Here is a 27,396-nt window from a genome sequence, read left to right as displayed (position 1 = left end):
CTTATAAATATTGCTACAATTAAGATGTAGTCGAACAAAAGATAATATGTGCAGATGTTATGGTATGATTCTGGCAATGTATCTATCGAGAATCTGAAGCATGAAGGATGGTTAGCAATCAAGTAATACGAGCTCTAATGATGACCTTCACTATCGCCTGGCGCATTGAGATGATCCTATTCCAACCCTTCTACCTTCCAAACCTTGACTGCGGCATCAGCGCCGACAGAGGCAATCCTAGACCCGCCTGCAAGCCAGGCAACACCATTGACACCCTCCTTGTGAGCGTTGGACGCTTGCAACCAATCTCCTTGGTTGGCTAAACTCCACACAAAGATGTTCGTATCCAAAGAACCGCTCGCTAGGAGCGTGCCACTTTCGTTCCAGGCAATAGAAGTAATTCTTGCTGTGTGTGCTGTCCAACGATCAGTGACCAGACTGCCGTCGGCCACCTGGTACACGAGCACGCGGCCTCGCGAGTCACCAATGGCCAGCAGAGACCCATCGGGCGAAAATGCCAGAGCAGACACTGGGTTCCGAGAGGCTTTAATGTCTGTCTTTGGAGACAGACTCGAGTTGGAAATTTCGCAGATCTGCACGGTTGAATCTTCGCCTCCAACCGCCGCGACATTGCCACGAGCCGCGACAGCAGTAACTGTGGATTTTGGTTTGAAATCGCCGGTCTTCTTTCCATCCTTATAGATCTCGACGCCCTCGGATGTACCCACCAAAACTGTCGAGTCACCGGCGGCCACACTCTTGGGCTGTCCAGAGAGCTTAGAGTTACTTCCAGTATATGTTCTGGCGCCGACATCGACGGACCGCAACGTATCATCCCAAGCCACACTGTAGATCCTGCCAGTTCCTTCCTGTGTTGACGCGAGACCTGCGACATATGCCGAATGGCAGTCCCCGTCCGCCTCCTCAGCAGCTCCAGTGGATACGTCCCAGCTGCATACCCTTCCATCAAAGCTGCCGGTCCACAGTGTCTCGTCCTTAGCCTCAGAGCGGGATTGAGTCAAGGATGTTATGCTTCTCTGATGACCTTGAATTACCTGTCTAGGCTCAGGCGTCCCTTCAACAAGGTAGTTCAGGTCGCCGCTGAGTGATAGACTAATAAGCAGATTGTCGCTTCTGCCGGAAGGCCAAACCACACCCACTTGCTGGTCGCGGACGTTGGAGCTTCCCTCCTCTCCCAAGGTCCAGCTCTGACAGACCTTGCCAGCCTCCGCATCCCAGATTTTCACGGTTCGATCAGCGCTCGCGGTGACAAACTTCTTCGAGTCCTTCGACCATGACACGCTGAAGATACTTCCTTTATGCTCTTCTTCGCCAATCTGACCTTTAGGTTCGCCAGTCTTCCCGTCGTAGAGCCAGATCTTTCGATCGGCACCAACACTAACCAATGTCGAACCATCGGGGCTGAATCCAACTCCGTATATGTAATTGGTGTGCTTGTCCCTGATACCCGTATTGAATTTGAACGGCGCTCCGTGGTAAAAGACTAGATTCTTGTCGTCGCCAGCGGCAGCCGCTCGCAGCGGTCTCTGTTGCCTGATGGAGACGGAATTGATCTGCTGTGTATGTCCGTAGATCTCACCAACAGTGTTGCCACTGTCCCAAGTGATACAGTGGCCGTATCTCTGCTTTCCATCACCAACGGCGATGATGCGCTGAGAGTCGCCGTCCCAGGCGAGATCATTGATACGACCGTTAACAATGCTGTATTCACCCTTTGTGGTTCCTTCACCGACGCAATCCCAAACTCTTACTAGACCAGTAGCGTCACCACTGGCAACGTAAAAGCCAGAAGGCGAGAAGCGAGCAACTGTCGTCTGTGCCTTGTGTTCGGTATACTGCCTAGCGATGGAGGGGTTATCGATCGAACGCAAGAAGATCGATTTACCGGACTGTATGCCAAAAATATCAGCTATCGTTGATTCTGACAGTCAGCAAAGCTTTCACCACGATATTCATACCGCATAAGCCAGACGTTCTCCTTTCGCATCCGAGGATAACTGGGTGGGCTGACCCCTTGTGGTGGAGGGGCTCGCGGCCCAGATGGATTCTACGAGCCCAGTCAGTATTTATACCGCTTAGAGCAAGGAACAGAGGGAGTCAACCATTGGTGATGGGCATGACTGGACCAGCAGACAATGACAAATAATCAATAATATAGAAACGCACAGGGCAGGGGGGAAAGGAGTAGACTAGATAGTTGACAAGGCTGAAGATGGGGGGATTGTTTACTCCACCACTACGTTCAACGGGGTCCTTTGACGTATGCAGGTATTAGTGGGGAAAGCCAGTTGAGCAACCACAACCAAAACTCCCTGGAACAGTGAAGCAGGAATGATCTAAAATTCTAAAAAATCAAGTCCGATTGTGTAAATAGCTGAGGTGATGGTATAGATTCTATCCATAACATAGCCCTTCTTAATCCAATCAATAGTAGTAGTACAGGTATCTCCCATTGCGAACATCTTGGGGATTGATAAATGTGGTAAGACATGAAAATTAGACAACTCCGGCCGTGCATATTTCGACATCATATTGAATACACGCAAACGAGCTCCCACGTCTAATAGATGGGGGTTCCCTCCATCCTCGCCTTTGCTTCCGCTGCCAGAATCTCGGGATGTCTGTGGACACTTGGCATGAGGCCGATGCCGATTGCTCTCCGAATAGCCTTTGCAATCTTTCGCTGGTTGACGGGTCGTAGGCCGGTTGTGCTTCTGTGCTTTATGCGGCCCATTGGGGTGATGTATTCGGACATTATAGAAAAGTTCTGTGGTGGAAATAATGCCTGGTTAGCCATCTACTGCGTCTTTGCGTTCGAATGAGAACGAGAGCATAGCGTTCTGGGTTCCAAGCGAACCTTGTAAAGATCAAGCGGATTCATGTTCAAAGCGTCAAAGGCATCTGCTGCCGGGCCCTGGCGCTTTCTCCACTTCTTCATTTCTGCCGGACTGAGATCATGGGGAGCGTAGATATCACCCGCTTTCCAATCACGAGTCTGAAACTTCTCTAGGGCCCTACTTTCAACCTGGGCCTTCTGGTCCTCGAGGAATTTTTGGCGGTTTGGTAGGCGACGGCGCTGGAACACCCTGTCTAAACACACAAGTCAGCAGGTCCGAAAAGCATTCATTCACAAAGATTTCTCAAACTATTCTTCGAGAAATAAGGGACAGGAGGTATGCGCACTTTGAAACACGGCAGCAGTACGTTGATGGGCTGTCTTGCTGGGCAGAGTTGAACTCCATCGGCAGGTCGAGAAGGAACCAAGACTTGAGCCTAATGACCGAAAAGGCAATGAAGGAAGGATATTGAAAACCATCTTGTCGTCACTATCTTCGCCCAGTCTTCACAACTTCAGGCTGAAGGACGTTCGAAGATAAGACAAGATCACTGCTAGATTCTGGATCGGAGACTGTCAGGAAGTGGAGCACATCAGTTCGGATTTCTTTTCGCTGCGCCAAGAGCCGCACCACTTCCGCTGCTGTCTCCCTTTCATTGCTCTTTTCATCAACGTTCAGCAAATCCGAGGGACTTTCCGCATTTCTCAATGATGCACATTGGCACCCTTTGACTCTATTAAATCAATAAATATTCTGGATCGGCTCTCGAGCCTCGAAGGATTGTGTCAAGACCTATCTGCCAGCTGGTCGCTCTTCCGGCTTTTATCAACATGCAATCCCATCTTACCAGACGAGTGTTTCGAGCCATCCTGAATAATGAGCCGTTATTCCCCTTGCAACGTTGCAATCGACTTCTTCACATTACGCGACATCACCGGACTCGGAGGCTAGACATTATCAATCCCCACCATGCTCAACGACGGAGTCTATTCGCGTTCAACATGGCACCCCCAGCCAATACTCCGCAGTCTGCAACTTTACCTTCTGAGGCCGGCTTGAAACCGATGAGGGACTTAAAGAGAGCGCTGTCTGACAAAAGTAGGGGTCCGGCGCTCGGTGTACTGACAAAGGCGTTTCATGACTTCTTCGTGGCGCGAGCGGAGAATTCCGAGGTCATTACCGGCTATCAGGCGCAACTGCTCTCTATGACATGGAAATATGTGAGGTCTCATGAAGCCGAGCTGGAAGCTGAAGACTGGCAGACAATGTATTCTACAGAGAACCTTGAGAATGTGCTGTTTGTCCTGTCGGAAGCCAAATGCCTTCCGGATTCGCGTGATGCCATTCTCAAGGTAGCTCGTTTCGTTTTTCTGGAACTGTGTGCTGATCATGACTACGGTGCCAATAATATTAGTCGACCTGCCCTCTCTGCCTATATCAAAATCCAAGCCTTGAATGGCAACCCGGAGGAAGCACGGCATGTTGTCGAGAGGTTTTGGAGCAGGCTGCGCAAGACCAAGCCCTCGCCATGGCTTACAGTGATGAGAGGCTTCGCCATGAACAATGATAAGCAACAACTTCGCTGGACCACTAAAAAGAAATTCGATGAGCTCGGTATCAAATTCGATAGCGAAACTCACGAGCAATTGGTCAAAATGCTCATTGAGCAAGACTTACTGTCGGCTGTCAAGATCATGTATGAGTGTCCAATCACTGGTGACATCGAGCCTACGATTGCTACCAAGGAAGCTGTGGTTAAATATACCCTTCTCAAATCCGAGATATCCTGGGCGAAGCCTATCGCTGAGTCAGTCTCTCAGGCGCCCAAATCAGAGACTGTGGGCATGATGTTACTGTGGGAAGCGGTCCATGGCAAGAGCGCCTCTGAGATCTCGGAACTGCTCCAGACATGGGCATTGGAAGATCCGAACGTGAAGACAGCGCTTACTGCCTCTCACATCAATAACCTCATTCAATACGCCAATTCCGTCAAGAACTCGCAGCTTGCCACCGACTTTGCCGCCCTAACTTCTCATTGGAATGTTGTGCCAGATACGCAAACACGTCTCCTGCGGTTGGAAGCTGAAATTATCGCGGGCAATGAGAGAAGGACGATGGAATTGGTGGAAGATCTACAGGACGTCGGCTCATTCACACTTGAGAATTTGCCATTAATGAATAGGCTCCTAAGTATGCTTTGCTTGCTAGGGAAAGATGATTCCTTGTATGACCGGGTTTCGGCTTTTCTGGACCCATTATTTGAAAACAACGTCCGTCTAGAGGCAGACACCCTCGCAGCGCTGACGCACCTCTTGCTCTACCGACATGACTGGGAAGGCGTCTCAGAGTTGCTCCGCCCCCGTCTTGGATCGTACGACTCTGAGGAGAGGACGAAAATCAGGCAGGCGCTCACTAATTACATCTTGGATACCGCTCAGGATAGTGCAGATGCGTGGGAGGCATACGGATTGCTGCAGGTCGCCTTTCCGGAAACAGGAGTCAGCATGAGGACTGAGATCATGACGTCCTTCTTCAAGCGCAAAAGAGGCGATCTCGCGGTCCTCGTGATTGGGCATATGCGCCAAGCGGAGGACTTCGCGCGACGGCCGAAGCCTGATACTTATGCGCGCTGTTTCCAAGGCATTGCTCAAATGCAAGATGCTAAAAATTTGGAGCTTGTCCACAACATGCTCAAATTGGATGTAGAAGTGGACCTCAACACCCGACTCCTAAACGAGCTGATGCTGGCTTACGCCTGTTGTGATATGCCAGATAAGAGCATGGAGATATTCCGCGACATTCTGCAGTCACAGGAAGGACCGTCAACCAGGACTATCTTGGCCTTCTTCAGGATGTGCGAGAAGCACCATCATGGAACCCAAGAGGCGATGAGGATGATGGACAAGGTCAAACTACTCGAGATCGAGGTTGACCGCCGGCTGTATACGGCATATGTCGAAGCGTTGGCTGCACAGTGCGAGTTTGAGCTTGCGACTCAGGCGATCAACAAGATGCAAGAGGAGATCGGATACCCTCCGACTTACGACTCGTATGTCACCTTCCCTCTGACAGACCCTTATTTTGACGCCGTTGTTGTGGCGACACTGCTAATAGTTCATCTTCTAGGATTGGCCGCTTCTACAATGCCATTCCGTATCAATATTGGAAAGATGAGGTCGAAAAGTGGGCCAAAGCGCACTACCCGGAGCAATGGGCACAGCTTGAGAAAGTCGAACGCACCGATCATGAAGAGGGCTTCAAGTTTGAGTTGGATAGCCGATAATCCTGGCCTATAGGGGCATTCATTGTACATATCTTATACGGTGCAGCATTCTGTACAATATGATCAGGAACGAAGTATCAGATCGGATCAAAGCGGAACACGCCCTCTTGGTCCTCACGACCATGTACCGTACCTTCATTCTTCCAGCCAACGAATACCTCCGTCGTGAAGCGACCATGCGCTCTGTACAGCGCAACATCGCTTGAGATGAATCTAGACTCCACACCCTGCAGATCCAAGTGTGATCCCGAAGCTGCTGAAATGACCTGCTGTCACGCCTACCATGCCATTCCCAGCGGAGCATTGCAGATCCCTCTCGCCAGAGCATTTGAGGGTAGTGGCTGCAGTACCGTAGCTGTAGTACTCCTACGGAGACACTGAATGAGCAAGAGAAGAAGACATCGGTAGCTTGGCTCAAGGACTTGAGACCCCAGTATCAAATCCGGAGAGACTTACAATTCCATAATGGACAAAGTTATATGGCGCCGTCACATACATGTTCTAATAGCTCAGAGCATTAGCACTAACATCCAATTCTGATCAGCACCTCAATGCCCAGAACAGCACTTACAGGAACGCCATCATTCGCATTATTACCTCGGATAAGCGTCCCGTTTTGCGCAGTGCCAAAGTCGGCAAATGCCTGATTGGCAATCGGAAATGCCGCGAGGGCATTGCTTCTGAGCGACTTAGTTGGGAAATTCTGCGCCAAAGCGATATAAGACATGTACGTCAGGGCTCCACCGAGTGAGTGTCCCGTGGACTCGAGGGTATATCCCGGATACTGGGCGATCAGGCTCTGGACCTCGGCGATGACTTCGTCGTGGACAGCGGCCCAGGGTCTGTACACGCCGTTCATGATGGTGACGCCGGAGGGGAAGCTAACGCCAGCCAGGGTCGGGGTGACCTGGGTGGTGTCGACGTCATTGAGGATATCCGTGGCCGTGGTCGATCCTCTCATGACGACCGCGATGGTCTTCTTCGTGGTCGAGTAGCCGATATAACCCTAGGTTCCTTGCGCGCGTGAGCGACTGTTCAGCCACAGTATGATTCTCAATGAACAACAGGCCAAGGCACCTGGGTATCGGTTGCCAGATCATAGATCTGCTTGGTGATGGTGACATCGAAAGCAGAGCCCACGCAACCTGTATAAGCAGCAGAGGAGAGCTCGGCCGCTCGCTGCAAGTCTGGGAAAGCGGATGGATCTGCCCCATGTCAATTAGACAGACAAGTGCCTGTACGGTCACTGTCTCACGAACCGGAGGTAGCCCGAGATTCCAGCGAGGGTGCAGCGCACACGAAGGACGCCAAGGACAGTCCTGCAACGATAAGGAAAACCTGGGAAAGCATCTTGTCCTTCTGTAGAGGTCTGGTCGAAGCTCGACGATGCGATTCAATGAGAAGACTTCTGATGAATCGGCCATCCAGCAAGACATTCTGGAGCCTTTATACCCGTAATCTGCCTTCTCCAACCGAGGCCTCAAGAAAGCCCACGATGCATCCATCTGTCATTGGAGATTTCTCTCTGCTGTCGTCACAACGACAATGGCACGGGCATCCAGCCCCCAATCACCCTAAAACGCCCAGTTCAACCGCTGCAGTACGAAAATTGACGCGGTCAGATCGCATGTCAAAGCACAGTAGAGGTCTCTCCTCGTCGTCATTCCCGGAAGATCCCACCAACAACCTCTCATCTGTAATGCCGAAGCAGGTTCTCTCCAGTAGACTCGCATACTCTCCCCAATCCAGACATGTATCATGCATATCCTTCATCAGACGCAGTGACAAGACAAGAAACCGGAGCACGACCTCGGCAAAGCTTCATGCCACCTTTTCGCCAACGCTGAATGGTCAGAGAAGCCAACAAGGCACTTTGCAGAAACAAGCAAATTCTCACAAGTGCCGGTTCTGCCGGCACTTGAAACCGAGGCCGGATGATGCAGTCTGCAGATGCAGAAGTTAGCCCTGTCGAAAAGTCTCGATTGGTCGACGATATCAATATGCCGGGGGAATTTGGACGCGTCGGCGTCAGAGAAACGGAGATGAACACCTTTACAAGATAACCGAGCCGTCTAGATGCATCTGCAATCTGGGAGACGAAGCTAAATCGTTGAGACGGCGCCCCTACCCCGCATTTTGCTGCAATGTTCGTCTTGGTGTTCAACCAGGATATCTCTTGTTTCATGGGGTCGTCTCGTCTGTCGGCTGCAATGGTGGGCCGAGGTGCCGGTAGCCGCATGGTCACATCCTGATCATCAAGAGTGATAATAGATCATGGAAGTTTCTCCCCTTTGAGACTTTTCATCGAACTAGAGCATCCAAGCCGTAACGTATTCGGTAAGCGAGTCGGCCACGTAAGCGAGTCGGCCACCCCCATCAAGAATCACCACCCCTTTGAAACCAAGGCTATTCAGCCATCCATATCACCACGAAAAATGCCCAAATCATCAAAATCCTTGGTGGAACGAGAGGGGAGGATCTCCTTAGCAGTTAAGGCTATTCAGAATGGCCAAATCAAATCAGTTCGTGAAGCTGCTCGTGTCTTTGAAGTTCCCCGGTCAACACTTCAAGATCGTTTGAATGGAATCAAATTTCGCAAGGAAACCCGCGCCAATTCCCATAAGTTGACTCCTATAGAGGAAGAATCACTTATTAAATGGATTCTCTCATTAGATCAACGTGGTGCACCGCCAAGGCACTTCCAGGTCCGTGAAATGGCTATAATATTGATCTAACAACGTGGTCAAGATACAACTTCCTCAGTGGGAGAGAAATGGGTATATAACTTCATTTCCCGCCATGATTCCTTGAAAAGTCGGTTTAGTCGTCAAATCAATTATAAACGGGCGAAATGCGAGGATCCTGAAGTTCTTCAAGCCTGGTTCAAACGCGTGCAAGCCGCTATATCAACTTATGGTATCGCCAATGAAGATATCTACAATTTTGATGAAACCGGCTTTGCTATGGGCCTGGTGGCTACCGCGAAGGTAATCACACGATCATCCTGTGAAGGAAGGCCCTTTCTTATACAACCGGGAAATCGAGAATGGATAACTTCAATTGAGTGTATCAACGCCTCCGGATGGGCATTACCAGCATACTTAGTGTTGAAAGCAAAGACTCATATTCAGGCCTGGTATGAAGGTAATACTCCAGCTTCATGGAGAATTGCTATATCATCAAATGGATGGACAACACGAGAAATTAGTGAACACTGGCTCAAAGAACACTTTATTCCTTATATTAAGGACCGAAGAACTGGCCAATATAGCCTCTTAGTTCTTGATGGGCATGACTCTCATTTAACACCTCAATTTGATGATATATGTCGTCAAAATGATATTATTCCTATTTGCATGCCTGCAAATTCCTCACATCTCTGTCAACCTTTGGATGTGGCCTGTTTCTCACCATTGAAACGAGCTTACAGTAACCTCATTGAACGGCTTGTACGAACAGGATATCACCATATTGATAAGGTTGACTTTCTTGACGTCTACCCAGAAGCCCACGCCCAAGCCTTCAAGAAGATGAATATACAGAGTGCTTTTAGAGCCTCAGGATTAGTCCCTTTTAATCCTAACCAGGTTCTGGATAGCCTCATCTTTTACAAGGAAGACAGCCGTCCCAGCAGTCAAGGCACTACATCTACGATTACCAAAACACCGATAAATTTGAATCAATTCAAAAAGCATGAGTCGGTGATCTCTCAATTACTTCAAACAAACCCTCCTACCTCACCAATACAGACAGCAATATCTTACATCTGTAAAGGTGCAGAGATAGCCTTGAACCGTGCTATTCTTCTTGAACATGAAAACCTTCAACTTCACCAGGCCATTGAGAGACGAAAGAATAAGCAGAAGCGTAACCAACACCAAATGAATGGTTTGAATGGCTTCACAATCCAGGAAGCACTTGAGGCATTCAACCATGTTCAGGCCTTAGAGGAAGCAGCTGGTGATACAGGGCCTGGAGATGATCAACCACGCCGTCGGGCACCACCTCGGTGCAGTATGTGTGGTGTTTTAGGACATATACGTACAAGATGTCCTAATCGAGTAGCTGCCTGAATTCAGCGCGTTTTAATGGTTAGATTAACGTGGAATAACTTCCTTTTTTGTATGTAAATCAGAATTCTAGGATATGCCTTGACCGGGTGGCCGACTCGCTTACATGGCCGACTCGCTTACCGATTACGTTACTCTCGATGACTAAGATGATTAGTTGGGGTGGTTGATTGACTCTGCAGTGAGGGAGGAGTAAACGAGTCCAGCCAAAAGAGGAAATGAAGGAGATTCTCCTTCACGCCATCCTTGCTTCTAACATGGTTGTGTGAGACGGTAATACTGCTACTCCAAACCATCCTAAAGAAAAGAAAAGAAAAGGTGAAAGAAAAAGATCTGCTATTCATCAATTACTCATAACCTTTTTACTCAGCCCATGTTCCCATGCAATGTCAATATTAATGTGTGAAGAACCGCCTTTGCAGTCTTTTTGAACCCCCGGCAAATGCAAAATCATGAATCTAGAGAGCACTCGAGCGTCCTTGTCTAACTATATATTATGAGAGCTTAACTGCGGCAAGCCGTTGGGTCATGCTGTGGTATGTAGTTAGATCCAGCATAAGAACAAGCATAGCAAGGGGACGACTCACAAGTCAAAGAATGAGAACTGGCTAGGACTGCTACCGTACTTGTATACGAATCGGCTCGCAAGGTAGCTGCCGAAGATAGCGCGCAGATAGTTCTCCGGAACCTATCCAAAAGTCTGTCAGTTTCTCGCTTCAGCGTAACAGAGTGGGGGAAAAACGCACCCGATGAAGAATGGTGTCCAGACCAATCTTGTCCAGGAGAAGATTGGGAAGGGCATCGCTCAAGACAGAGCGGCGGAGCTCTACACTATCCCACAGGTTTGTCTTTTGCAACTCCTCATCCAGCTGCGTAATGGCAACGCTGAGTCGATCACTCAACACGCTGCGCAAAATGCCAGTCTGCTCATGCTCGCGCCAGATCGCCTCAAATTCCAGTGTGGCGTTGGACTTGATGATCTCCTGCACTTGCTTGACGTAGTCGCTGTAGAACTGTGGTACGGTGCCGTCTTCTCGGATGCACATGTTCTCGACAAACTCCTTGTCGTCAAACGAGAGCGAGGCCAGAACTTCCAGCGATGACGATGTCACACCACCCTTGTTAGCCGAAGCATCCTTGAACAGGATGCATCCGGCGCGTTCAAGGCGCAACTTGCTGTCCTGGGTGATGAACAGATTGGCACCCTCGACGATGTACGGAATGACAGACTTGCCATTTTGAATGAGCTTTCCAACAGTGGACAAGTCGATGGACTCAGGCCGTCCACCGCAAGGCACAAACATGTCGTAATGCTGGTCGGAGCGCAAGTGGAAGGTGTTGCGGAACAGCATTCCATTGCGCACGACCTCGCCGCTGGGAAGCTTGACGTCGCTCTCATCCACCAGGACGCGGTAGCCCTCAGGAGACAATTTCGACAGATCAAATTCGGAGATAGTGACTCGCTTCTTAGCCAGTCGGATAAGCTCCTGGTGATCCAGACCGTGAGGGTCGACAATCACACCGGAACCATCAACAATGGCGGTGTACTTTTCGTTGGCAAGCAAAATTTCGTTGGATCCCAGATCACCGTCGGGACCGCCAGTCTGGAGTTTGCGAATGTTGGAGGGATCGATGCCCAGTTTGCGGTAGATACCTAGTACATACTGGCGCACTGAAAGGGTAGTCATACCGTAGGTATCGTGAGGAATACCACCTAACCTGGGGCTCTTGCCCGTGAAGAAGGACTTCCACCACGGAGCGCCACGGTTGCGCGCATGTTCAGTGGCCCAATCGACCAACTCTGCCGTGTTCTCGTCGGGGCCCATGAACAGAATCTCATCCTTGCCATGTAGATCAACGATGGGGTCCTTGATGCCCGGGCTGGCTGGCGGCAACAGGAGATCCAGAATGCTGTCGATGTACTTTTCAAAGGCGACACGAGCCTTGTCCTGATGGTTTACATCCAGCAGAATGACACCCTTAGCACCTCCTTCCGGAATATCCTTGTTCTTGCGCTGCTGCGTGTTTGCCAAATTGTAGTTTTCATCGAACAGGGAGCGCGCATTGATGCTGTAAGCTTCCTTGTTACGACTCTTGACAATACGGATACCACCTCGAGCAATGTCGCGGAAACGCAGGTGGAATCCGCGGAACTCGGAGCTGATCACAAGGAACATGCCGTACAGACGCTGTGGGTACTCATGTTCGGGCAGGAAATCAGGGTTCAGTCGGAAGCTGAGAGCCACCTTCGTTGGCGTGAAGAAGTTGGTCTTCAGAATGGAGGTGTTGAATACCCGGAAGGCGCTCATGACCATTTCGTCGTGCTCGTTAGCAACGGTGCTGGAAATGAGCTGCTTCAGTCTAGTGCTGTCCAGGACTTCGTCGACCTGCAAGCGCAGGTAGCTGAGCGTTGGCAGGAAGTCATCCTCCGAGGCGCGAGTCTGCACGTAATGGGTATTGGCAAAATCCAGGTAGAGCTTGTGGATCAGCTCCGGGTACTTGTTGATGATCTCGAAAATGTAGTCGGCCGTGAAGGTTTCAGTACGCAGCCGCTTCTTGATCTTCGACAGCAACTCTTGATGGACGCTGTTGTTGGCGTCAAGCACGGCAGCCAAAGAGGTGTATTCCGAGCCGAGACGGTTCAAGAACTGTTGCACGAACACCCACGCGCAATGAGCGTAGATAGTCTCCTGCAAACTCAGGCGGCCAACGGCGAAGTGGTGCTGGAAGCGGTTCTGAGGAATGCAGTAAAGAAGAGAGGTCTCCTTGATGATCTGGTGAATGGCTGCCTCAATTGGAGGGTACTTGGCGGAGATCTCTGCATTCTTCAGCGGGCGCAGGTAGAGAGAGATGACTGTGATGCCGTTGGAGAAGTTTTCAAGGTACTTCCTAGAGCTGGTCAAGCGGTAGTAGTGGTACAAGTCGGAGAGCGCGCTGAACAGACCCATAGCAGAGCCCTGGCGATAGGCGATAACCAGTCTCTTCTCGCGACTGCCTTCAATTTCGAACATCTCAATGACAGGGCCGGCTCGGTTCACCGCATTGCTGATGATCTCCTGGTAGATGGCTTTGGTGTTGACAGTTGCCTTTTGCAAGAATCTCTTCTCGCCAATGATCTCGATGTCCGTCTCGTTGGGACTGGGATTGGGGTTGGCGAATTGACACTTGTAGACAAAGTAGCAACGGAGCTGCTGCTCGCTGTCTCCAGGAAGAGGAGTTGGTGAACGGAATGTCTCAACTCTGTAGCTGTTTTCGGGAGTCGAGTTGTTGATATACTTGGCATCAATTCTTTGTTCGTAACGGGGCCCATCGACAGACGAGATGCCAGGTTTGCTGGTATCAATGTAGACAGCGTGGTCTTCCGCTTCCTTGTCCAGTCTGATTTCAAGCTTCTTGTCATCCCGCGCATAAGCTGCCACTTTCGCGGCATAAAGAGACAGAATCTGGGTGACAATAGAGTCGACTGTTTCGGTTTGGAAGTAGGTGTCGTCGATTCCAAGCATGTTGTAGAACCAGGTGGTCTCGGAAACAACAAAATCACTGGGAAAGAAGCCCTTCTCTTCTAATTGGTCCATGACTATAGGCGAAACAACCCGTATCAGCGGCACAGATCTTGCGCTTGACCTTATCAGAGCGAGTAATGCATACCTTGTTCCATCTGCTTCTGTTTGCCCTCGAACTTGGCAGCAATGTAGCCCGGATCTTCCTCGGAGAGGACCCGGTGTAGAGGACTACCGGGAATTCCCAGATGAGTAGGTTGAGGAGATGGATGGCGTACAGTCGATCCCGCTACATGGTCGAGAATCTTGTTGTGTGGGTACCTTTGAAAGCCAATTGGGGTGCCAGCACCAGACTGAGCGCCATCGCTGCTACCGTAGAGCTTGGGAACTGATGCGGTGGGAAGGACGTTGCCATTGACATGGGCATCTGAATGCGGGGGGGTGGAAGCGGGGGAAGCCATGATGTGTGGTTGTATCTTTTTCAATGGAGGGCTGAGAGGTTGATGAAGGGAGAGAAAGGGGTGAAGGAAAACTGCTGGTGTTAAAGAGTGTTAGCGGTGAGTAAGGAGATAAAAGTCAAAAGAAAGTTCATGGGAGGGGACGTTGTTAGGAAGCTTCATAGATAAGAAGGATACACAAGCACGGGCAAGGAACCGGGATATGCACGACGGGAGAGATAAAAAAAGGTAGGCAGTCAAGGAACATACCAGGACAGACAGCGATCTGGAGAGGAATGAGTCAATCCAGCAATTGGGATATGTGAAAAGAAAGATGGATAGAGAGGATATTCTGTTGCGGCGGAGGAATGACGAAAGCACGGCTAACAGTCAACCGGGGAAAGAAGCTTATCGGAGATAGAATGGAAGAGGAAGATGTCGCCTGTGATCCATGCAACCGACAGGCCAACTTTGAGAGACGAGATGAGGTGATGATTATGAGAATCAATTACTATCAGGCATCCGAACAACGGAGGGAGAGCTTCCTTATATACAGACAGCACTTGGAATAGTATCAAACTGTCCCTTGACTGACCTGAAATCTGAATACACCTTCGATACAAGTTTCCGGCTCTATGCGATCGGCCAGGCACGGGGCCGGTCCGGGGCAGTGAGGAAAAGAGGCAAAGCCTTGAACTTCATTTTTGCTAGTGGGTTCCACTTCCGCCGGCGTTATTATGACGAAGATCTCTACCTACCTACCTTACTCTCCGTATGAAGAATTGTCTATAGGGAGTACATTCTCTTTCTTACATGTATCAGTGTTTAGTCCTCTCTATTTCCTCTCTTGAACTCTAGGTACAATCTTCATCTCATTCCACAACAATGCCATAGTCAACGACAGTTCCTCCTCGTAGGATAGGTACAGTCAAATTTCCTAAAACAGGAAAGACTGAAAATGGCGCAAATGAGGTAAGAGAAGGCCAGAAGGGGGAAAATACCTCATTGTTACAAGATGATTGGCCATAAAAGGGGCTAAATTTGGAAAAATTGCCTCAGCACGTTGGAGACACTTGGCGTCATGTGTGGCTAGGTATCTTACAGTACGGAGGACCTTACCGTGAGTACGGTAAGGATCCAACTAGGTAACTCTTCCTTACCAGGTATTTACACCTTACCGCATTCATCAGAGAAACACTGCTTATTTTCAATATCTTCAAGATCAAGTGACACCTCGGAGAACTATTCATAGGCCTATGTTTCAATAGTAGCATTGTAACAGCGGCAATGGCATAGCCCTTCCCCAGATTCAGTGCATAATGTTGAGGTCCAGGCTCTCCCTGACGTCCAAGCAACAGTTCAACAAGGAGACTGGAAAAAAATTAGTCCATCAGCTGACTGGAACCAGTCACGTCCTCCACTTAGTAGGGCTGGATCTTCCTAAATGGGGTTTCAATGTGTCATGGTGGCCAGTATTCACAAATCATCGTCTGCAATTGTTGCATGCGACTGGATTTCTTCTATTTCTCCTGCGTAATAATGCCTCAGGAGAAAATGCCTCAAATTGCGCAACATGTTGTGCTTCATATCAAGTACCAAGGTTGATAGTGCAGTGCACGGAGGAGTATGTTGGCGAACTATATGCGCTATGTCGAGTTTGAGTACGGCCCCAGATGCCATATAGATAGGTAACGACCTCTTATTTTGTCCTTTACCTACAGTCTGCTGGAGCACATGTCCACTGCATCTCTTACTGAAAGACTCTGGACATCGATGTGGAAGTTGATATCTCGACTCGGCTGTCTTCCGTATACCCCAGTGCAACCGCGCTCTGACCACCCTTACGAGATCAACGTCACTACAGTAATCCGTAGAAAACAGCAGAAACACTGACTCGGTAGAACTGATCAATCAGGCTTCACAGTACCTGGAGACCTTGGAGACTTCTCCATGGTCTACCACCGAACAGGTCGTCCGAACAGAATTTTCATCGAGACTGCGGGGTAGTCCGTCCGCTTGCTGTACTCCGTACCTGACTTAGACTCCCTAGTCAATTTGCGGGGTGATAGTAGTCTACTCCGTCGGTTGTCGAAGATTTACATTTCGAAGTACGGAGTAGTCAAAATTAAAACCTGATCCTCGTTCTAGACAGGACTATTTCCATCACATCATCGGCAGCACGGAATTTCCATTGTTTTCATTATTCAATTAATGGCTCAATCATCCCCCATATTACCCCATACGATCAGTTATACCCCAACAACAAGGAAAATTTCAAAGACATTGCGGGGTTCGTCTGATGTGATCGGAGGACGAGATCCAACCAGACTCTCCCATGATCCCATCCCGGTCTCCACTTCCCGGTAGGTTGCCCGTGATGAGGTAAGAAGAAGTCGCTCTTGTACTACTCCTGGCATCTGAGGCTTTGCGCTTCGGGACTGTCATTCGGCTATACAACGACGTGTTGCCGAGTAGGCTTGCGGGACAGGCGTTCAGACCTCAAGGTTCGGGTCAAACCGCAGGAGAGGAATCACTTGCCTTGCGCAGTTACCAAATAATCATTGAGTATGCACTTTGCTGGACGCAATCAGTCCGACAGAAATCGTACACACAACTCGAACTGCATGTTCGTTGTTTGATCTGGTGACAATGGCATGAGCGGCTGGGCTGAAAACGTGGAAGGTGCTTCTGGCATTGGTCTGAATATAAGCATCGTGCGAGCCTCGTATCTGGGAGCTCATTCTGTTGGGCAGACATCCTTGCATTCCGGACATGCGGTTTGCTCAAGTTCAGCTGTAGGGCTGTCTCCTCACAACCGTTGAGCACAGAAACTTGTTTACTGACATGCATGTTCGTTCTGCGCAGAACTTTGGAGATAAATAGTGCATTCAGCAGCTGCTGATGTATCTACAGTATTTTTGCGTTGAGTACCCTCGTTGGACACCACGTAGCTACAAACATCAATGCATCAAACGCATAGATGCCAAGATCACTAGCAAGTGCGTTTTCAGCTGACCATCTGGAAAACCTCCAATCCTGCACTCAGGGCCACTGGGTTACTTCTCATCCCGCCCCGAGTATCTACACAGATAAGAAAGCAAGGCGTAGCTGAACAGCGGTGTACTAATGGCAGCGGTGCCACTGACCGGCGGTGAATACGATTGCTCTTCAACAGTTGCTCACCAGACTCTTCAACTACTGTGAGCATTATCATTATGCACGTTTGATGTTCTAGACCACCAACGGAATGGTAATACTCCGTATCACTGTAGATAGAAGAAAGTTATAGCTAGCTACTAGCAGAAATAAAGATCCTTCAAGGTACTCCCAGGACCGCACTAAGACCATTATAGTTCGTAGACAGCTAAGCCATGATCCCTTGCAAGAGAATGGGAAAGTCAACTAGCAATGATCGGTGTCATCTGATCATTCCTTTACTCCTTGATACAAATCACCTGATTATGCACAATCCAGGAGGTTCCCTTCTGACACTTACTCAAGCTTAACTGGGATTCTGAATTCCACTGTGGTTAAAAACTGCTTTCACCTAGATAATAGTTCTTCATACCTTGAGCATCTCAGCAGCATACCTATATGCCACCTCTTCGGCCTCCTTATCCCTCGTATGTTCACTTTGGTCCATCTGATGACATACAACAATACGGTCTTTCACCTCCTGAATATTACTCGTACGCTCCTCTCTTCAAGAATAACAGATCCTGCGCTGCAGATCAGTATATTTGTAAGAAACTATGCTAGATCCATGAATAACAGCGACAGCCACGGATCTCTAAATTCAGTATTCTTGGCTGTCGTGGGTACAGATATGTCTGTCATGTCATAGAGTCACGTCACAGAGCAAATGAGCAATTCATCGCTCCCTTTGGCTCTGCATATGAGCGAAGGTGATAGTATTGCCAGTGCTAGAGCAGCGCCCGCGCTGAACCTGGATAGGAATCTCTGCGAGGTGTCAAATCATTCCAGGTGAGGTTATACCCAGCTCAATGCGTCTTTGGCATCGTTGTACGCAGCGCCAGGCAGTATTACAGGACAATCACAGTCTAGCCTGTGTGGTCCGCGACATATCGGCAAAACTCATCGTCAGCCAAACAATGTGAGCATGAAGCCGCTGCCACAGAAGTCGAGGAGAAGCAGGGAAGAGTTCCATGCTTCCTGGCCTCTGTAGACATGAGTCCTGGGAGTGCGATTAGCGTTTTAAGACGGTATGTCTCAACTTCATCAAGGCTGGTGTCGATTTTAGTCTGTAGGCGAAAAGTAACCAGCAGAAGACCGCAATGCACTTTTTACAGTATAACGGTATGCCCAAAATTGCTCATAATGTGTCAGTTATGGACGCAGGTCGACCACCAAGCTCATGTCGTGGGCTCTTTGTATGTCTGGAAAGTATACAGGGATGACAGCATGCCGATGGATCGATCACCAATTGCACATTGTTGACCATGATCCGGCAGTGATAATGGTCGTGGTAGAAATGAATTAAAGGATACGATTATTCGAAAGAAATAGGAAGACTGGATGGAGGTGGGAGAGAGAGAGAGAGAGAGAGAGAGAGGAAAGAAAAGAGAAAAGAAAAAAAGTAAAAAGAAAAAAAGATGGGATGAGGCTGACCCGACTTGAACGGATAACCTTAAGATCTGGAGTCTCTGTTACATTGTTAGACAATGTTGTTTGTACTGTTTGGAGTAATTTGGAACTTACCACGCGCTACCAATTACGCCACAGCCCCAATGGTTGCATTTTTGGCCCGCTCATCAAATCTTGTAGCGAAGTTAAGTCTCAAGCAACTAATCAATCTACTTTAGGCGACTGGACATGAACGTGTCCGTCAGTCATTGCCAGTCATCATAAGTAAACTTCGCTGTACGGAGCATGACCTCCCACAATGAGTTCTTAAGGTGGGTTGGAATGTTCGGCCTGTAACAATCCTACCCCTTTACGGAGTATCCAATATCCTGGCATCTTATACCGAGTTCAGACAATGTCATCTGAAGCGCTCGGCAGACCTCGCTTGGGGTGAACCGGTGCTGGTCACGAGTCTCAAACCTAAAGCACTTGTACATCTTGCAGCATTCCGAGGACCAAAAAATATGCAGATCTTCCCGTTGGTGCTTCAATATATTTACTGCGTCAACGGTCCTCGCTTGGAACCACACAAACAGAGCAAAAAAAGACGGCATGAGGCTGACCCGACTTGAACGGATAACCTTAAGATCTGGAGTCTCTGTGGAGATTTGTTAGAACAAGTTAATTAACTTATGTAAGACTCTTGATAAAACATACCACGCGCTACCAATTACGCCACAGCCCCGGAGGTATATACGCATTTTGGTTTTATGGATTGTGTGACAGGCAGCATATCTAGCTAAGCGTTGCTGATAGCTCTCCATAAGCTAGACCTCTACTGCCGCTGCGCAGGGTGTTACATATGCAGTCGTGCGAAAAGCATGAGGTACATTGTCGACCAACTTACTGCTAACTCCTCCTTGTCGAATCAGGTTTACTATTATATAAGAGACACTGAGATCATATATAAGCAATTATGATTTTGGATCATTCACTGTCCGAATCAGCTGGTCTAGTTTTATCTGACAGCAGCCGAGACAACACAGGCTTGCTCTTAACATAAACAGTTATATGGCTGCTTAAAAAGTTATGTAGTGGTCGGGGCATGATATAGTCAGAAGATTAGGTCCATTAAGATATCAACGTGTCTCAATGAACATTCCACACCAAGCATAAGGTGGTCGCAGCACTCCATTCTCTTCCTTAGGAGAGTAAGGGCAGCTAGGTCACTTGTATGTTAATTGATATGCGCAGCGCATATACGGGAGAATTGTAGGTCTCTCCAATTGGGCAACTTCATATTGATCATTGTGTACTTTTTAGAGGTTACATATACTCATGTTGGACATTCCTATAGATTGGGCTATACAATTCTGGACTGCGCTATAAGTTAAATCGGAGCCCATATTTGTCACCTTAAGGGGCTGTGGCGTAATTGGTAGCGCGTGGTATGTCTATAACAGTCTTACATAAGTCAATCAACTTGTTCTAACAAATTTCCACAGAGACTCCAGATCTTAAGGTTATCCGTTCAAGTCGGGTCAGCCTCACTTTCTTTTTTTTTTTCCCTCCGTGTAATCGTTTAATCAACCTTTTTATGTCTTTTATTTTATTGGCAAATAAAGACACAACACTCATACAATGTAGCAAAGTATCTATGCGATTATAATTCCGTCATGCAAAGGACCATGCTTTCGACAGTTCTCGGCTCGAATATATAACTTCCTCCGCTGGCATATAACTATATACACCTGACGGTCCCCACCATACTACGGCCTATACTGTATCAACAGGCTGCAACTTGGCTCACACACACCTAGAATATCTGGTCTGAAAATAAAGAGAAATAGACTAATAATACATTATAATTTTTTTCAACAAGCGTCCGTTTTCCATATAAACGTCCTCAATTGGTGGTTTCTAGAGTATCTAGGAGAGCAACATATAATTAATACACATCTATGGAACTAATGGCCACTGCTGGATGAATGCCAATAGTATGTTAGGTAGTATTCACATTTACCTTGTGCCTGAAAGCAGATTCCTGGTACTGTTAACGGGTTCTTCCACTATTTGGCGGTCATTATAGGCAAGTAGGCCTTGCGAATACAGAACTGTTCACTGTCAACACCAGGACCCCCATGCCCTGAGGTGGGAAATACAGGAACAGAAGCTCATGTCACCTTCTCCTACGAGATATATCCAGCAAAATCTTCTTTCGCCTAGACAAGAGTTCCCCATGGGAGGTACTCTCACAATATCCCAAATGGAACAACATCGCGACGACTATCTCCATATTCTATCACAAGGCCCTCCCTTTGTCGCAACGAAGCGGAATCACTCGCAGGATGACTCCGATCTACTGCATATAAAAGACGTACGTGGTTTGCGGCGAGACATCCGTCGGATTATCATTGATCGCCTTGCCAGGCATGGAGTATCCACAGAGGGCATTCCGGCATTGATGCTCGAGCACTGCCTTCCAAAGAACGATGCTTATGCGAAAGACTGGAAGGTCCTTATTCACACACCTCTCAAAGTCTCAGATCAGATGCTTCTAGACATGCTTGGGCTAAGGACGGCAATGGAGAGAACGCAGCCCGACAAAGGCAGTCGGCAAACCTTTGTCTATATCCGTTCATTTCAACTGACCGTGGTTCAACTAATCGACATTATTGCAGAGTTCCATGGAACCGGTCTACAATATGCAAAGGCGACTGCGTGGCTGAGGAGTATAGAAATGATGCGACCCCAGGAGCTGGTTTTTGTGAGATATGTGGGGAGAACGACTCGAGAGGCTCTCCGACGACACCGAGAGGACTTACTTATACGGAAAACTGGGTTTCTGGCTAGATTCCTCTCCACCCTAGAGAAGAATTACCCAATGGTGATAGACTCAGCAATGATCCATGTATTTCCAGCCAGACAGCTCAAGGGACTGCGCGAAGTGTCTAAATATAACAGAATCAGTGAGCAGGCAGCAATAGCATTACTGGGCCTGCCCTACTTGTTGAATCAAGCGATGACTGACTTCGTTGACTGGCAGTTTGACCCTAGTCCATCATATCGCCAGGCATTCGTGGCCCTTGCTACCGACACTATCTCTCGCATGAGTCCTTCCAAGTTTCATAAACGCCCCGCGCCGATGTCCCTCATAGCTTGGGGCAACGAAATTCAAAGATACGCAAGAGAGCACAAGCAAGTGGTGTCAGTTTGGCGGAACAGATGTCATGAATTTCCTGACCTCCTCAAGCATATGATGGTCAAACAGGCAACACCCTCTCTGTTTGAGGGCAAGTATGTACTTATGCTCACCGTTGGAGCCGGGATTAGCCATGGCAGCTATAGAACGGCCGAAGCATTTTATACTGGATACAGCAGCTCAGCGACCCTGATAAAATCTTTTCTGTCAAGGCTCTGGCAGTGGGAGCAATCGACAAACTGTGTTGAGTATGCCCTAAGCGATCTCATTGACGCCGGTGCTTTTCCATTTGTGGATTTATGTCCATGGCACAAGGCAGAGGGGAGTAATCTACAAGCAGCGGCTGGCTTTCTGAAGCAATACATTGGGTTGGCAAAGCCATTAATCATGCTGACATTCTCAGTCAAGCCTTCATCACTTATAGCCTCGGGCTTTGAAAGGTCACAAGGCAGCGCTTCCGATTTTTGGACTCGGGTTGGTAATTTAAAGCTTGTGCACCCAGCGGAAGGGCTATGCTGCATACAGATTCCATGTTTTCATCCGGGTCAAGGACGATACTCAATCAAGCCAGCTGTTTTCCTCAAAGTCTTTGACATGACACTTTGGGTCTTGCTACTTACCATCAATGTGACACTGGATTCAATGGCGAAGTTTGACGCAACGGATCGGCATGATTGGTGTGAGTTTATCAAAGCAAACGTCGAGAGTATCCTGCGTGATCAAGGTTTCTGGACAAAGTTCAACAATCTTAAAGCAAGCCTGTAGTCTGAGAGACCGACACCTGGAATGACCTGGCCGACCTCAAATGATAGAATCGCCACTGCGGTAGCGACGCGAAAAGACGTAGTACGTGCACACTCTTTCTATTTATGACGTTGGTCATTCACATTTCACAGGATCGGTACATATACAGCGGCTATGCGGTAGACGGCAGCATGTCCACAAGACGAAGGCAACAAGTCTACCGCTTATGGATTATGGATATACCAGAGCTCCACGTACACATCAACCGCGACAGGGCCCAAGATTGGTTCACATGGGCTAATCATCTAGAAGAAGGGACATCTTTTTTTGTTCATGCCATGGCCCAAGCAGTATGGCAGGTATACGAAGACGAATCTTTTTCGACCACTGTTGGTCCACGTGTATCCATTTTGCAGTTTCTCAAAGGATTGAGCCTGGGTGACCGCCTGCGTGAAAATCTTACCCGTGTCATTGATTCACGTCAGAAATGGGCCTCCTCTAAGGACGTACTCGAAACCCTCACGCTCGAGTTGTCGACTGATCAGTGGCTATGGCAGCAAATGCACGATGAACCCATCCATAGCAGCTTGTCTGTAGCTGTTCTGTCGCGATACAAGCCGTTGTATCAGGCGCAGTTAAACGGGAGAGAGGTATTTCTTTGGAAAAATCGGTCGCTTGCTCTTCATTGGGCAAGCCCTTTGGGAGTCAACTATAAATTCGTACTGCGCGCTCCTAAATCCAGTCAAAACGAGACGTACGCTAGAAGGAAGTACTTGTTTTTGTGGGTTCCCCTTCTACTGTGACAATTTACATGCGGAAAAAGAAAGAAAACTACAGCATCTGACCTAGGACTCAGTACAAAAGACGGAATAGACCTTCGTGATAGTAATGGCGACTCATGTTTGGTGCACGGAGGGGCATTGGGGTCAGAAAATACAGTCACGTTCCCTGTCCACCGACTCCCCAGTTGTCAAGACACTCCAAACTTGGGGGAGCAACTAGTTAGACTCTGGGAATTTGAGACAGGCTACAGTTGGAAGGAAACCACTTCCCCGCAACCGATTACAGTCCTAGCTTCGCTGGCCAACGACGAGCAAGATTGTCTTCCAGATAGTTACTTCATCGGGGAAGGTTTGGAGTTGATACGATGGAACTGGACAGGCGAAAAATTGGCACCGTACAAAAGGCCACCGAGTCCAGCAGACGAGACGTGGCTTTTGTGGATGTGTCTTCAGCAACACTGGCCGGACGGAGGGTTGCTGTTTATCGGGATCCCAGAGAAATGGCCATCAAGAAGGGATAATATCTGGACACATTTCAGAGAGTGAGATTACCCTTTCGTCCAAGCTGCAAATGTCACTCAAAGCTGACGATTTTTGTAGCTTCCTCGAGCAACCCCTCGTTCGTAAACACCCTCGAATTAGCATCGTCAGAGCATGGACTCGTGACCTTCTGCACACCCACAAAACATCTCAGATGATGAAGAACCTGGCACATCTCTGTCGGATCTCGGAGAAGAAGAAGATCCAGGCTCGAGACCGTGAAAGGATTCAGAGAGAAGGGAAGGATGTCAAGATTGCGGGTACGGAGTTTCGAATACAACTTTTATGGCCAAGGAGCGCACACCCATCATGTTAAGTATTGATGAGAGAGTTGGACTGTAATGATTCGCCGTCTTAGCTGGACGCCAGTTATCTGGACGGACGTCGGAATGATGGTTAATGATCAGTTCAGACTCCTCACGACCATTGACTCGTGCTGATCAGCGCTAAATCAGAACAAAGTGAGAGATCCGATAGGTAAATGAGTGGGTATGAGTATCTCCAGCCTTTAGAATAGCCCATGATGAATAGCCGGGGCCCATGTCCTGCCGTTACTGTCCTCATCGTTCGTCAACTTCTTTCGCACTAGGTTGCTATCACCTAGTCTCAAGATACATACTCAAATACTCCTGCATCGATCACCTGCATTGGTGCCCCAGTCATTGTGATACGCTACTGTCATCTCTCTGACCCATTTGCATAATCTGATGCCTCCGTTGAGTTTATACTTTTACGTGTTTCAACCAGCTTCTAGAAATCCGGAAAGAATCATTGTTAGACTAGTTTGTGGATACTGGATTGACCTCTCGGGCCATGTCCCCTTCGGGAATGTTTCGTCTTTTTTGCCCGATGGGGTATGCGGCAACCTCGTAATGTGACAGTAGATACAGAAGATTCTGCTTCTGATAACTTTGGTGGATAAAAGATACAATCATTGGATCATTGATATCACTAGATTATTAGGATAAGAGTGCCTACATTCAATCATAACCTTGGTATATGATTAGACCAATAATCCATTTCTTTGTTCAGCGGTCGTGTTGGATACTGTATGGCGTTACGGAGTAGATATGGGTGCTAATCTTCTGGAGACAGAGATGGTCCTTCCTCCCACGCGGTCTTCCGTAGAGTTGCTCCAGTATCCTGAAGCAGTGTTCCGCACTCATTTGCCATTTTCGAGTACCGAATCTATATTTCTAATTTAGTTGCACTCCAGTATGCGGCCACAGGGTATGACGAACAGGCTTCCCATTTAGTTAGCTGTACTCCGTACTTAAAATAGTAGTATTAACATAGCTCGAAGTTATACTCCGAAACCTAGACCCTGTAGCAGAGTTGTTGAACGTAAGCCATAGCTGAAGCATTTGATGCCCCTTAATGTAATAAACACATGGTAAGTAACGATAATTCAATAACCCCGTTTCTACCAGGTTCCCAGAGAATATCGAAGATTCAATGGATTCGATTAATGTCTACTACAGGAGAGACTCCAAAGGATCAGCTTGGAGCAGGAAATCATCTTCCTTACGGCGTGGTCTGGAGTCATTCCCTTAGGGGTAACTCCGGAAGACTGGCACTATCCAGACTAGTCTAGTTTAGCCTACGGAGTATTGGATTCTTGAATTCTTCCATCAAAGTTCTAGGCAAATGCAGCAGCTCCTAGATACCTCTCCGACAGTTTGGTTAGCTTCAAGCCGATCGCCGCCTCCTGCGTAAGGACTTATATGAATGCATAGTTGTGGTGGTCTATTGGATATAGCTGTCTTTAATATGGATCCCTTACGGAGCTTCCCCGGAATTTCGAGAATTAACATCAATACGGTTTAGCTTCAAGGATGGTTACATCTTCCACCTATTCACTGACAAAGAATTTCGGTTACTTTCTCTTCCCTCTTTGCCGGTATGGCAGGCTACTCTCAAAGAAGTAGGTTGGCATGTTTTCTGCCTGATTTTGACCGTAAGGGAGCAGTGCATGTTTCTGCCTCTCGTACCTTTGAGACAAATAATAAGCAGATACCCAGTCAAGGCATAAAGTGTGACATGTCTGCCACTACAGTAGTACTTAATGCTCAGACAAATCTGAATGAACATTACCTCCACCGTATGATCACCCCCTTTCCTGAATAAGTATCAGTAACGATCCATATCCGTCGCAGAAATCCCTGACTTGATCTGTCCCGGCCTCCCGGTGGCCCTTTCGAATTCTCCCTTTGCTCCTTACAGTAGGAAGATGTACTATGCCTAGCTTTTGGCAATTGTGGGAGACTTGGCAGCTCCTTCAAGGCTTTCACCCCCACAGTCTCCATCAAATGCACACGTATGCACCTCTAATCTCCATACTTTCTCCAGCAGAAATTCTCCTTTATCCACCGGCTGTTCGCTTGCCTATCAGGTATTCAGGTTACTTGCATGATCCCCAATCTTACCCCCTTTGTTCCTAATTCTCCCACCACCAGAGCCACCTCACTCCCCAGAGGTGGCCTTGCTTTTTCCCCCGGAGCACAATAGGTTTCCCCCGGGTTACGTTCCCGCCCTTCCGTCCGTCGTGGCAAGCATGCGCAACGTACACTAGTCCGCCTGGATACCCAACCGACCAACGACACGGTTACACTACTTCTAGTCCAGTACTCTCTGGTCCCTAGGTCTGGGATGAAACCCTCATTCAAATAAATGCCAGAAAGGCAGGGCGAACGCCCATCGTACTTTGAGGAAGACACCCTGATCCCTTTAGGGCGATGATGATCCCTAACAGCCAAACATTTGCCTGGGACCTAGACTAGGCGATGGACACGACAAAAGGGTGATGGGGATATCTGACTGGGGAAAAAATAACAACAATAATAATAATACTGCCTAATATTTGTCCGATACGATTAAAATGATCTATGGATGTTTGACTGGATGCTTTAGCAATGTACACTAACTAGCTCCTGGCCGGGGCCCCCAATCCAATCCTCATTTATATCGGCTGGATGTCTCCCTAGGTCCTTTAGGTGCTTGATCATTCTTTTACGTTTCTATCTCTGCTGCTTCCTCCAGTTTTCCAGAGCATACTACCACAATCTCTATATACTCTGGCCCTTCCCCTGGACAGCTCACTCGCTTACAGCTAGCCACTTGTTACCACTCTCTAGTGTTGTATCCAGAGCCCTGAGTACCCTCAGCTCTCTGTACTGTCTCTCCATACAATATCAATATCTTTTGTCATACATCTGCTGCTGTGACCTGAGATTACCATATTCTCTCGCTTAGCCCATCCCACGCTGCTTGTACAACCCAGCAGCCTTTCGACCTTGCCGATGACCTTGTATATCATTACATCATCGGGATAATCCTCCAGCGTACGTACACCCAGTCCAGGTAAGCTTTTTCTCCATTTGTTTTTTCTCTTCCCTG

General features: G+C 48.3%; 7 protein-coding genes and 3 non-coding genes across 10 annotated transcripts, besides 5 other annotated features; 3 read left to right on the top strand and 7 right to left on the bottom strand.

Annotated features, from left to right (window-relative positions):
- Positions 1-176: 176 nt before the first annotated feature.
- NFIA_082810 (WD40 repeat domain-containing protein) lies at positions 177-2,139 on the bottom strand (the record flags this gene model as incomplete). Its single annotated transcript, XM_001260226.1, has 3 exons — positions 177-1,910; positions 1,980-2,068; positions 2,124-2,139. 3 exons carry the CDS (start codon positions 2,137-2,139, stop codon positions 177-179), a joined length of 1,839 nt encoding a protein of 612 aa, XP_001260227.1.
- Positions 2,140-2,581: 442 nt separating this feature from the next.
- Positions 2,582-2,776, bottom strand: NFIA_082800 (mitochondrial 37S ribosomal bS18m domain-containing protein; the record flags this gene model as incomplete). Its single annotated transcript, XM_001260225.1, has 1 exon — positions 2,582-2,776. One exon carries the CDS (start codon positions 2,774-2,776, stop codon positions 2,582-2,584), a length of 195 nt encoding a protein of 64 aa, XP_001260226.1.
- Positions 2,777-2,818: 42 nt separating this feature from the next.
- NFIA_082790 (putative 37S ribosomal protein S18) lies at positions 2,819-3,514 on the bottom strand (the record flags this gene model as incomplete). The annotated part of the gene is made up of 2 exons (XM_001260224.1): positions 2,819-3,107; positions 3,450-3,514. 2 exons carry the CDS (start codon positions 3,512-3,514, stop codon positions 2,819-2,821), a joined length of 354 nt encoding a protein of 117 aa, XP_001260225.1.
- A 345-nt stretch (positions 3,515-3,859) lies between these two features.
- Positions 3,860-6,141, top strand: NFIA_082780 (putative mitochondrial respiratory complex I chaperone (Cia84); the record flags this gene model as incomplete). Its single annotated transcript, XM_001260223.1, has 2 exons — positions 3,860-5,907; positions 5,985-6,141. The coding sequence occupies 2 exons, from the start codon at positions 3,860-3,862 to the stop codon at positions 6,139-6,141; spliced, it is 2,205 nt and encodes a 734-aa protein (XP_001260224.1).
- A 213-nt stretch (positions 6,142-6,354) lies between these two features.
- On the bottom strand, positions 6,355-7,491 carry NFIA_082770 (putative alkaline lipase; the record flags this gene model as incomplete). The annotated part of the gene is made up of 5 exons (XM_001260222.1): positions 6,355-6,507; positions 6,598-6,642; positions 6,713-7,147; positions 7,219-7,346; positions 7,401-7,491. The coding sequence occupies 5 exons, from the start codon at positions 7,489-7,491 to the stop codon at positions 6,355-6,357; spliced, it is 852 nt and encodes a 283-aa protein (XP_001260223.1).
- A 988-nt stretch (positions 7,492-8,479) lies between these two features.
- Positions 8,480-8,512: a microsatellite.
- Positions 8,513-8,609: 97 nt separating this feature from the next.
- Positions 8,610-10,094: a mobile genetic element.
- Positions 10,095-10,302: 208 nt separating this feature from the next.
- Positions 10,303-10,334: a microsatellite.
- A 371-nt stretch (positions 10,335-10,705) lies between these two features.
- Positions 10,706-14,172, bottom strand: NFIA_082760 (glutamate dehydrogenase (NAD(+)); the record flags this gene model as incomplete). The annotated part of the gene is made up of 4 exons (XM_001260221.1): positions 10,706-10,742; positions 10,799-10,899; positions 10,958-13,788; positions 13,860-14,172. The coding sequence occupies 4 exons, from the start codon at positions 14,170-14,172 to the stop codon at positions 10,706-10,708; spliced, it is 3,282 nt and encodes a 1,093-aa protein (XP_001260222.1).
- A 4,522-nt stretch (positions 14,173-18,694) lies between these two features.
- Positions 18,695-18,721: a microsatellite.
- Positions 18,696-18,721: a microsatellite.
- A 46-nt stretch (positions 18,722-18,767) lies between these two features.
- Positions 18,768-18,895, bottom strand: NFIA_082750. Its single transcript has one exon. It is a non-coding gene; the product is annotated as a tRNA-Leu (tRNA).
- Positions 18,896-19,345: 450 nt separating this feature from the next.
- NFIA_082740 lies at positions 19,346-19,477 on the bottom strand. Its single transcript has one exon. It is a non-coding gene; the product is annotated as a tRNA-Lys (tRNA).
- A 675-nt stretch (positions 19,478-20,152) lies between these two features.
- NFIA_082730 lies at positions 20,153-20,282 on the top strand. Its single transcript has one exon. It is a non-coding gene; the product is annotated as a tRNA-Tyr (tRNA).
- Positions 20,283-22,869: 2,587 nt separating this feature from the next.
- Positions 22,870-24,316, top strand: NFIA_082720 (uncharacterized protein; the record flags this gene model as incomplete). Its single annotated transcript, XM_001260220.1, has 2 exons — positions 22,870-23,432; positions 24,061-24,316. The coding sequence occupies 2 exons, from the start codon at positions 22,870-22,872 to the stop codon at positions 24,314-24,316; spliced, it is 819 nt and encodes a 272-aa protein (XP_001260221.1).
- Positions 24,317-27,396: the final 3,080 nt, after the last annotated feature.

Source organism: Aspergillus fischeri, genomic scaffold (genome assembly GCF_000149645.3).
Source record: "Aspergillus fischeri NRRL 181 1099437636264 genomic scaffold, whole genome shotgun sequence".
Classification (NCBI taxonomy): domain Eukaryota; kingdom Fungi; phylum Ascomycota; class Eurotiomycetes; order Eurotiales; family Aspergillaceae; genus Aspergillus; species Aspergillus fischeri.
This window is presented reverse-complemented; position numbering and strand designations above follow the sequence as displayed.